The following is an 11559-nucleotide window of genomic DNA, read 5'->3' on the forward strand; positions in this document are numbered from 1 at the left end:
AGCAATTCGTTAAGAGAAATATTAATAAATGGAGAGTGGGCCCCACTAACGGAATTTTTTAACGGCAGGATAACGACAAGGTTACCGGATGGAAATAAAAAGTATATTTGGGTTACAGTGTAGAAAGTCATATATGTTGGGGCACAACGTTGAAAAGTGAAAAAAAAACAGGGTTACTGTACGTATAGAAAAACCCTATTTTTTTTTTAATACGGTAAGATACAGGGGTCCCACCTTATCACCGTAACCCTAGAACCGACCTTATGGAAATATTTTGGAATTAATAATAATATTTTTATTAAAAAAAATAAGAACGATTTGCCCAATTGGTGTTGAAAAATAAATAAATTACAAAAATAGTGTTCACTTAAAAATATTTCTCAAAGTAGTGTTCATGTAGGTTCGGAAATTACAAAGCTAGAAATTAAAAAATAATGGCTAATATAATCCAAATATATATATGTATACCATTAAATTCTTTACGGTAATGTATATGAGTATATCTTTACGGAGTACTACTTAATCCTATCCCTAGCTGACAAAGACTATTGGACACAGACCAAAAGTTGTTGCTGATGCTAGTCTCAAGCGTAGTCCCGGACGACCTCCTTCCCAAAGATTACGAAATGAGACGGATGAAGGTAATCGAGCAAAGGTGACATGTAGTGTTTGTCGACAAAGGGACACAATAAAAAAAATTGTTCATCAAGGTTAGCTAATTTTTTAAGATTATTAAGTGTCTTATATGTTTATATAGTTGTTCAAATGGAATTACTTTATAATGTTGCATGTCTACTTTTTAACAGATCAAATGGAGCTTCCAACTCTACTTCTTGGCCAACATGACTCTTCAAATTTTCATTTGAAGCATGAGCACACATCTGTACTTTGAAGGTTGTTCGATCATCATAAAATGGTGCTAAATTGAATTTTTAATTTTATTTAGCTAGTATGACATGTTTTGAGCTATTTTGTAATAAAGTAATACCATCTCCGATCCAAATTCATTGCATTGTAGACCTAGCAGTTGGTTTCAAGAATGGTGATTGAGTTCCCTTTGATAATTTAAATCCGTCTAAATAATGCATTATATATCATGTTATATATAAGTTTTTTTGACAAGGTTATGTCCATAACAAAAATGCTAGAAATTTTTAAACATTTATATTACTTCGAAATTCATAATCCATACACTGGTCAAGATACCGTAAGCGTTAAAAATAAAGAATTTGATGGTATACATATATATATATGGATTATATTAGCCATTAATTTTTAATTCCTAGCTTTGTAATTTCCGAAACTACATAAACACTACTTTGAGAAATATTTTTAAATGAACCTATTTTAGTAATTTATTTATTTTTTAACACCAATTGGGCAAATCATTCAAAAAAAATAAAAATAAATAAACATTGTAACAAAATAATTTAAGACATTAAATAGAATTGAAATTAATATTGAGATTAGACGTGCCAACCCACTTTGTTTCCTCAACGTCTTCTCTATTATAGTGTTGTAAAATAACAGAATACACCGTAAGACCACCTCCAAACCCTCTGTTCTTTCTCTCTCTTTCACCAAAAATGTCATCACACAATAATAACCAACAACACCATTACATGACCCCTTCAACACCCCGTGAGAGACGATCATCGTTGTCATTATCGTCGTCGTCGAAAATGATGAAATCCTTCGCAATGCCACCGTCTCCGATACCGAATGCGAAAGGGTCTCGGTCAGCAGCAATAGATGATCGTAAGCTAACTGATTACTTTACAAATAATCTACAAATACCTTACTTACGTCTACCTGATCCTTACAACTTGTCTCACACGACCCAGGTTCGAATCCCGGCTCAGATAGACTACAGGCTGTTGGTCTCGAGGGTTGGGAACTCTATCGAGAGGCTGGTTCGGTCGGCGAGGGAGTTTGGGGTGGTTCGGATCGTTGGGCATGGGATCGAGAGGCAGGAGATTCGGTTGGTTAAAGCGGAGGTCGAGCTGTTCTTCAAAAGCCTTGATGAGAGGAAGACTAAGTTTAGGAAGAGTTTCGTTGATAGGGTTGGTAATCGAGAGGAGTTTGTTTGGTTTCAATCTGATAAGGCCATGTTGCTTTGGGCTCGGGAGGTCATGGGCTCCGATCGATACCGCGATTTCAGGTAAAATATGTAGTATACTGTATAGAGCTGTCAGTTTCTGACCCGAACCGTTAAACCCGACTGTTTCGAACCGATCCGAAAAGGAACTGAACTATTTAAAACCCGTTTTTTGGAAATCGAAAACTGACCCGACCCAATTTTTTCCAAACCGAAACTGAACCAAACCGAATTTGTGCAAATTGTTACTAACCCGACCCGTTATCAAGCCAAACCGTTACAACCCAAAACTGAAAGCAACCCAAACCGTTTACGTTTAAACCCGATAGTAACCCGACCCGTTTTAAACCGAAAACCGTTAAAAGCCGATAAAAATCCGATAAACCTAAATCGTTCCAACCCGTAACCCGTTGTGACCGAACCGGTTATAATCCGTAACCCGTTGTGACCGAACCGTTTACGACCCGTAGCCCGTTATGACCAAACCGTTTAAAACCCGTAACCCGTTATGACTGAGTCATTTACAACCTGTTACCCAATATGTTTATGATATAATCTGTTTCAACCCACTACTCGATAAACCCAACTTATTTATGACTTGACTTGATTATAACATGACTCGTTCCTACCCATTATCTGACTAATTCGACTCGATAATCATCCAACTCAATTTTAACCCGATATGATTTTGATTAGAAACCCGTTTCAAATTGGGTAAACTCGTTTTCAAACCAACCAAGTTCAATCTAAACCGATTATAACCGAAACAATAATGGTTGGACCCGATTTCACCCGATCTATTTTGAACCGAAACCCATTTTCGAACCGACCCAGTTAAACCCAAACTGATTATGACCCGAACCAATTACGACCCGTCCTGATTAAGACCCGAACTGTTTTTAACCGAAACCCACATTAAATGGGCTAAACCCGTTTTCAAACCGACCCAGTTCAACCCAAATTGATTATGACCCGAACCGACTAGAACCCGACCCGATAAGGACCCGATCCGAATAGAAACTGCAATTAAAAAAACCAAACCGAACTGACCCGATAATTTTCAAAACCGACCCAAACCGACCCGCTTATTATTTTAATCCGTTATAAACCGACCCGTTATAACCCGAAACTGATAAACCCAACCCAAACCCGAACTGTTTAACCGAATTGACACCCCTAATACTGTATCATAGTGTTATATATATGTATATGGTCTTGTATGTGAAAGAATATTAGTATTAAATCCGATCCGATTTAGTACTACCTCCGTTTCATAATGATTTTACGAGTCATGCTGTATAATCCAAGTTCAATGGGTGTAATGGTCTTTCAAATGGTTAGAATGGTATTTTGGTTAGACAGATGTGACCAAATTTGGTATCTTGATTGCTAGGATTAATACATTATAATTAGTCATTTATGTAAACCGGCCAATTATGTGTTGGACCAACTCAACCAATTAAGAGATTATTAGGCGTCGTGGATGGTTAGTTGAAAGCCCAAAATTGGTTTATATACACTATCAATCTAGTATATTCGGGTTTGTAAGGTGCATCGCTTACTAAATTCATGTCACCCTTGCATATTATTAAGTCTACGTATGTTTTTTTAGTTTTTCATTTAACCTCAAGTACTCGTGTCAGTTGAGATTCAATGCTCAAGTTGAAACTTTATTAAGTTAAAATGCATACAATAGATTTGGAGGGCCTTATCTTCAAAATTTGGATATCAATATTTTGCGTTATTTTGATTTAAATATAACTAATCATAGCTTATGCAACATCTTGAATTACAAATTAAATTTATGGTACATTTGGTGTTTAATTTGCAGCCGTAAGATGGAAGGTGTAGTGAGCAAACTTGACAGAATCTCAGAGGAATTAGCAGAAGTACTGTCAAAATTCTCAGATAAGCGATTTGAGAAGGTGATCGAGGAGAGGGAATCCATAATAAGCTTATATAGGTACAATGACACGCACCCTAGCCTGCTCGTATCAAACGAGGACATCCACGAGTCGTATGATCATGCTTTGAGTCTGCATATGGCTATGGAACGCGGCGAATTCTATGTGCATACAGATAAAGGCCCTTTGTCCTTCAGCACTGACCCTGATACCATTGTTGTCACTGTTGGAGAACAACTCAAGGTACGTCTTTCTCTTATTTATAGCCGTTTTATACTCTTAATTAAGGATTTGTTTGACATCACTGTGGTTTTCTGTTTTTTGGTTTTTTTTTTTTCAAAATCATATAATTAAGGATTCGTTTGGCACCACTGATAATAGATAAGTAGAAACATCTTTTTCTTGTTTTCTGTTTTTGGTTTTCTGTTTTAAAAAAACGGAAAACTGAAAACAAAAAACAACACCAAACAATCCTTAAGTTAATTAATTAGTAGCAATAAGGCTTTGTACGTTTTTAAGTTGCAATAAACATAGATGACTTCTTATACGTAGTAGGTTCTAATAATTCAAGTACATAAATTACTTCTTTTGTATCTAAATAATACGTTCACACATTACTAATGCAGTACTCTATGGAATTAGGGCGAACCCTATACACAATCAATTGAAATAGTACAATTTTATTTTTATTTCGAAGTATCATGTTTAGGATTTGTAATTTGATATGAACTTGCTTAATTATATGTGATGACAGGAATGGAGTGCTGGAGACTTCAAAGCTGTTTTAGGGGAATTGATATTCGATCCAAATTTGCATGGAACTGAAGCATCATACTCATTAGAGCTCAAATGTTCACCTTTAAATCTTAATTTGGGTCATACCAAAAAAGTAATTAAGACCATTTCCTTGCTTGATCAATTATTAATTATACTATTCTTAAGCTTTTTTTACAAGATAATTTTGTACACTTTGTCTAGGCCATCTTTAGGAACATACTTGTATTAGAAAAATATACTTAATTACCATTATTTGGATTTATTTTTCTTTTGGAATTCGTTTTTAACTCCCTCTTGATCTTTACTTATGTATAGTTAGATTTATTTCATGTGTTCGTTTTTTTTTTTTTTTTGTGCGTTTAGATTTAGTGTAAGTAGTTAAATCCATTGGAATGTTGATAATTTGATTATTGTTGTTACTAGCTAGCTAGAGATTTTATATATATATAATGAATTTTAAAATTAACTAGGTTTGTTTCACAATGTTTTTTGTTTTTAGTTTTCAGTTTTTTAGAAAATAAAAACCGAAAATAGGAAACAAGAAAAATGTGTTTCCACTAAACTATTGTCCTTTTCAAAATTATCATGAGTTTAATAAATTTGACTAATTTTTTATTCATTATATGACGAGAAGGTTTTGCGTGAGACCGGTCTCACGTGAGTCCAGTCTACACGGCAACAAATATACAACAATAACAACACAACGCAACAACCTGCACGGCTGCACCACCATTGTTGGCTTGTTGTTATCACCCACCACCGTCACAAACGACAACCAAACATAGCCAGCACAGCAAACCTAGCCACAGAGCCACTGCACGATTCCTCCTCTCTCGCTTCCATGCCTCCGACGCATCGTCGCCGTCCCACCACCACCAAAATCAATGAAAACCTTCCAAATCTACCGCCGACAGCCAAAACTAACCACGGCAAGCCCGCAAATCAATTTGAAAGATGATGATGATGGAGGAGAGAGAAAGGCATATGGGGGGTTTCGGAAGTGATGCTGCAACAAACTAGGGTTGCTACTGTCATTGATTATTTGAGATAGGAATTGAGGAGTTGTGATTGCCGTTCGATTTGATTTTCACCATGGACGATGGTGATGATGATCGATGTGTTTGGATAAAATGTGAAGCAGAACAATATTTTTACTAGTCAGGTAATGTTTAGGAATTGTATTTTTTATATCAGGTATAAGAATATTTTAGTCAGGTATTAGAGATTTTTTGTCAGGAATTACAAAATTTTAGTCAGGATAAAAATTTGTCTATTCCTGATAAAAATAGTTTTATTCCTGATAAAAATAGTCCAATTCCTGACTATAATATACTAATTCCTGACTATAATATTTTTATGTTTTTGACCTGATAAAAATTAGTATATTCCTAATGAAAAATACTCTATTCTTGATGAAAACTACTCAATTCCTGATGAAACGTACTCTATTCCTGACTATAATTTAATCATTCCTGATAAATTTGATAATTAATTATTCTATTCCTGATGAAAAGTACTCTATTCCTGATGAAAAGTGTTCTATTCCTGATGAAAAGTACTCTATTCCTGATAAAAATACTCTATTCCCAACTATAATATATCAATTCCTGACTATAATATCTCTACTCTGATAATTGACCGGACTCATGTGAGTCCGTTCTACACAATACTTTTCCTTATATGACATATATCATATGATTTTAAATGGTGTTCGATTTTGCTATCTACGAGTATAACTTAATTAATACTTTGGGCCTGTTCACATTTACTGAATTGAGCTGAACTGAACTGATTGGAGCTGAACTGAACTAAGCTGAAATGAATATTTTATGAGAGAGGGAAATTAAGAGCTGAACTGAACTGAACTAAGCTGAAATGAATATTTTATGAGAGAGGGAAATTAAGAGCTGAACTGAACTGAACTGAACTGATTGGAGCTGAACTGAACTGAACTGAACTGAAATTAAGTAAATGTGAACAGGCCCTTAGTCACACATTAAAGATATGAAAAGGTAATTTCTTATAATGTACAACTTTTTTAGAAAGATGATCTAATGATTTCTCGTAATTGGATGGATGATTTTCATCTATTGATTTGAATGTGTTTGGAAATTTAATTTGACAGTTGTTGCTATCCCTTAGGAATTTTTTTATTTTAAACCCTAACCCACATTAATCGCCTAATTTAAGGAAAATGTATTTAATAAATAATATTCCTCCTGTCCTAAAATAATTGATGAGTTTGAATTTTTATTTATTATTTATATACTCCATATTAACTTTGATAATATAGTTTTAGTCTAGTAAAAATAAGTTTGTTTCAGTAAAAAAAATAAGTTTAGTTTAGTTAAAATAATTTCACTTTAATAAAATTATTTCAGTTCAGTATGTAAAAATCAGTAACTAGCTATTACATTATTTATATTATCTTACTTTACTTACATTTTCTCATTAAAAAAAAAAAATAAAATAAAAAATAAAAAATAAAAAATAAAATAAATAAATAAAAAATAAAAAATAAAAAATAAAAAAAAAAATTGAATAAGATAAAGTGTCGTGTCACAAAACACAACACGCCATATCATAATAGATTAATAGGACATGGTTCGAGACATATCATCGTATGTCCAACAAGTGTCGGTGTCTAACACGGACACAACAGTTAGGTAAAGTGTCTATGTATCCTAGCTCTATTCTAGATTGGAGTTTTATATCTTTTTTTTTTTTTTTAATTATTATTAAGAGAAGCATTATTTGCGAATTCATTATATAATTGACTATTGTGTTACATCTCTCTAAAACTTTTATAATTCAATTATCAATAATTTATACTACGTAAAAACTAACATGGCTCGGCAATCATCTAGTTGTTGCAATATTTGGGGAACGGAGGAAGAAATAGAAAAAAAAAAATATTGTTTGTTCCTATGATATAATTTTCCTACCGTATATCTTACCATTGCGATTATTACGAAATTAAGGAAGTATACCGTAGTCATATTGGGCAAATTTGCAATGTGCCACTCAAATTGGACACTAAATAAAAAACAAAAAATAAAAAAAAGCGAGGGAGAACTTCCCCTTTGTAGCTTACAGAGAGTATCACTTTTACGCTGCTTCTCCATTGAAGCGTGTACTCTGAAATCTCCATTGAAGAGCCTTCTTAGCTTTCCCTGATTTTCTCCTCCATTGAAGCGGCTTCTGAGTTCTGAGGTACTTGTTTTTTATTTATTTCTTGAAAATTAATCATCGAATATCTACAATTTAGTTTCACATTTTCTTTGATTTAATTGTCAGTATAGTCAATTTAGGGTTCGGATTCTTCAACTATTAGTTACACTGATTCCATTTTTTTGCTGTAATTTTGCTGGGTATTCTGAAGCCAAAGAATTTAATGTAATTTTCCTATCTTAATTTGGTAATTTTGTCAAATTTGGTTGCTAATGTGTTGCAAGTTTTAAGCCAAATTTATAGTTTAGATTGATGATTAATTAGGCCTTAATACCATTGAACCATTGCAATTATTCAGCTTAATTTAACAGTTTTATTATTATTTTTTTTTTAAAAAAAATGTTTATGTGTGATCATTACTTGTTAAGTTGTTAATACTAGGAAATTGAACATGGTGAGACTATCATTTGGAGAAAAGAACTTCATTAGAGGTGGTATTGCTCAAAATCTTCGTTGTGATGGTCGGAAACGCTTATCGTATCGACCTATTCATGTTGATACCGGGGTTATTCCATAGGTCTTGCTCCTCCCTTGAGCCCCTTCAATTCTTATTATCACAATTTGAGTGGAAATTTAGATGATGATTGTTGTTAATTATAGGCAAATGGTTCAGCAAGAGTGTGAATTGGGGGAACCGAGGTCATTGCTAGTGTCAAGGTAGATTATTTTGGATACCGTCTTTTGGAATGTAATGATTTAGGTTCTCATCCATAGTTAGTTTTGGTTGTAATGAGTGTGTTTGATCGAGTGCAGGCAGAATTAGGGAGACCCAATTTGTCTCAACCCGATAAAGGAAAGGTTTCAATACACATTGATTGTAGTGCTACGGCTGCACCTATCTTTCAGGTTTTCTTTCTCTTTGTATTGTTATATCTATTAATTCATTGCCTATTAAGTATGAACTCCCTTTGTCAGGATATGAATAAAGGATTAAGAATACGACTTTGTGATGTTCAGGGGTAGCAAAGTCATGTTTAATCCTTGATTGTTAGGGACTTGGACAGGCTACGGATTAAGTGTTCGTTCACTAGAATTTATTTTTGAATTCTAATGACCTGTTAGATATGGAAAGTAGTCTTTCATTCCAACCTCCTATGATTTTGTATGGATTGTTGAAAACCATAGTTCAAATTTGTTGCTGTCTATCATTTGAAGTGCTATTTTTTGCTCAAAAAGTGAGAATGTAGATAGCCTTTTGTAGTCAAATACTCATTAGCTCCTGAAAGATATGTAATGTATTTTTATGCTTTCTTACTTGAGTTTTATTCTGTATGAACCACATCTTTTGACAATTTTGTTGCCCTGTATAATAGGACAAGCAAATATACATGTTGTTGTTTATTGTTATTGACCAGGGATTACTTTAAATGTCTCGAGTCACAGGGCAAAGGGGGCGAGGCATTATCAACAGAACTTGCTGCTGATCTTCAGCGTTGCCTCTTGGGTGGTAAAAGTGGAGCAGGTAGGGACTTTTGTATAAACATGCATATACTTGATATTCACGTGTTTTATCAAGGTGAAAGAGCTGTGGATAATGTATGATGCACTTTGTTTTAGGAGCTGGAATTGACCTTTCATCCCTATCTATTGTGGAAGGGAAGGTTTGTTGGGATCTTTATATTGATGGCCTTGTGGTTAGTTCAGATGGGAATATGCTGGATACCTTAGGTGCTGCAATCAAGGTATTACCTAATTTTATTGTGCTGCTGCAACCTTTTTCTTAATTTGTTCATGAAATTAGCTTGGCCTGTTATAATATTACCCTATTCCCTCTGTGATCTGTCAGCCAAAACTTTGAGAGCTTGTTGATTGTTTAGAGTCAAATCATACAAGAAAGTTGAGGAATTACATCTTCCTCTCCACATTTAGGTGAAGAGAATTTACTCTTCTGTTCCCAATTCCCCATTGTGTAGTCCTCCTGTTACTCCTTTACAACTTTCAACTTTGTTTAATGGATATACTGTACTTACATGAGGTGCTTAGCTCAAGCAACCTATTAATGGAGCTATATGTCCTTTGGGTTATCAGAAACTTAGCATCTTAACTTCTATTAACAGAGATGCAGGGTTTTGTAATTAAGAATCATTTTTTGAATATAAGGGAGTGGAATTTGTTCAGAATCCAAGGACATGTGTGCTGCTGCTATAGCTTTGACATTCATGCTGACATTCGTCTAAAAGCACTTTATTTTATACTTGATGGTATATTGATAATGTTTGATGATCCCACTTCTTGAACAGGCTGCTTTAAGTAATACCGGCATTCCAAAGGTTAATGTCATTGCTGCTGATTCAACATCTGCTGGTGATCAACCTGAAGTTGATGTTAGCGATGAAGAATTTTTACAGTTTGACACTTCTGCAATACCTGTGATTGTTACATTAACCAAGGTTCCGCACCATTCATCACAACTTCTTTTGTAAAGCATAAATGGTTTTATTTGCCTTGTTTTATATTCTCATCTAATAAACCACTATGCACAAGACACTCATACCTATCTTCTTCAAAATTGAAAAGAGTTTTATGCTCTATTTGTGATAACTCTGTGCATTATTCAGGTAGGAAAACATTACATAGTAGATGCAACAGAAGAGGAGGAATCTCAAATGAGTTCCGCAATGTCTGTCTCTATCAATAGGAAAGGCCTTATATGTGGTCTTTCCAAGCGTGGGGGTGCAGGTGTAGATCCAAGTATAGTCCTTGATATGATCTCAGTAACAAAACACGTGAGCGAGAATTTTATTAACAAATTAGACTCTGAGATAGCTGCTGCAGAAGCTCTTGAGGAAGAATCATGAAAACTGATTTACATGTTTGAAATAAGCTCCAATGTTTTTGCAGAATAGTGAATTTTGACCTAGGAAATCATGTTTCATACAGGTAGATTCTAGATTGTATCAAGTGTCAAAATATAGTGATATATTATAATTATTGATGGCTCAAATTTTATCCCAGAATTAAAAATCACTTCGTTAATCAAATGAGATTTTTTTGCAATGCGGAAAGGCCTGAAACTACTTTGTCGACTGCTCTTCAAATGATCAGATTATGCAGCTGTGCACCTGTATGTATCATTTGCCAAAAATTGCATTCCTGTGCCTCTGTATCACAAAAATGGTATCATTTGGGTGATCATTATTATTTTGCATCTTATATCAAAGGATTATGTACAACAAACCTGTACTAGCATTTAATATATCGTATTCCCTTCATTCTTGAAAGGTCAGACTGTCAGAGATGAAGTCTTCAAGTACATGATCGAGGGTGACCTGGTATTTTCTATTCTTTCTATTATATTTCTAATTTAAATCTATTTGACTGCTAAATTATGAAATTGGATTGATTTTTGAATTTGTTGTGGTTTTCTTTATACTTGGAATCTGAATATTCACTTGTTTGAAGAAATGAGAAGCTTTTCTGCTGTTTGATGGCATAGAATTTATTCCTAATTGTGGTAAAATTGTCCAACTTTAGAGATGTTTTTTGATACATTTGCGTGGATAGATATTAAATTGCTTATAGTTTCCAATTTATAATTTGGTGGTGTTG

The 11559-nt window shown here is 34.0% G+C and overlaps 1 protein-coding gene and 1 pseudogene across 2 annotated transcripts; both read left to right on the plus strand.

Moving 5' to 3' along the window:
* Window positions 1-1544: 1544 nt before the first annotated feature.
* Window positions 1545-5044, plus strand: LOC145610180 (uncharacterized). Its single transcript, XM_081665464.1, has 3 exons — window positions 1545-2161; window positions 3930-4245; window positions 4757-5044. The coding sequence occupies exons 1-3, from the start codon at window positions 1587-1589 to the stop codon at window positions 5006-5008; spliced, it is 1143 nt and encodes a 380-aa protein (XP_081521590.1). The 5' UTR covers window positions 1545-1586; the 3' UTR covers window positions 5009-5044.
* A 2751-nt stretch (window positions 5045-7795) lies between these two features.
* On the plus strand, window positions 7796-11005 carry LOC145610188 (uncharacterized; annotated as a pseudogene). The gene is made up of 8 exons (XR_014106239.1): window positions 7796-7992; window positions 8379-8527; window positions 8611-8667; window positions 8764-8856; window positions 9394-9472; window positions 9568-9692; window positions 10251-10400; window positions 10569-11005. The product of XR_014106239.1 is annotated as an uncharacterized LOC145610188 (transcript).
* The last annotated feature ends 554 nt before the right edge of the window (window positions 11006-11559 follow it).

Source organism: Chenopodium album, chromosome 3, assembly GCF_948465745.1.
Source record: "Chenopodium album chromosome 3, dcCheAlbu1.1, whole genome shotgun sequence".
NCBI lineage: Eukaryota > Viridiplantae > Streptophyta > Magnoliopsida > Caryophyllales > Amaranthaceae > Chenopodium > Chenopodium album.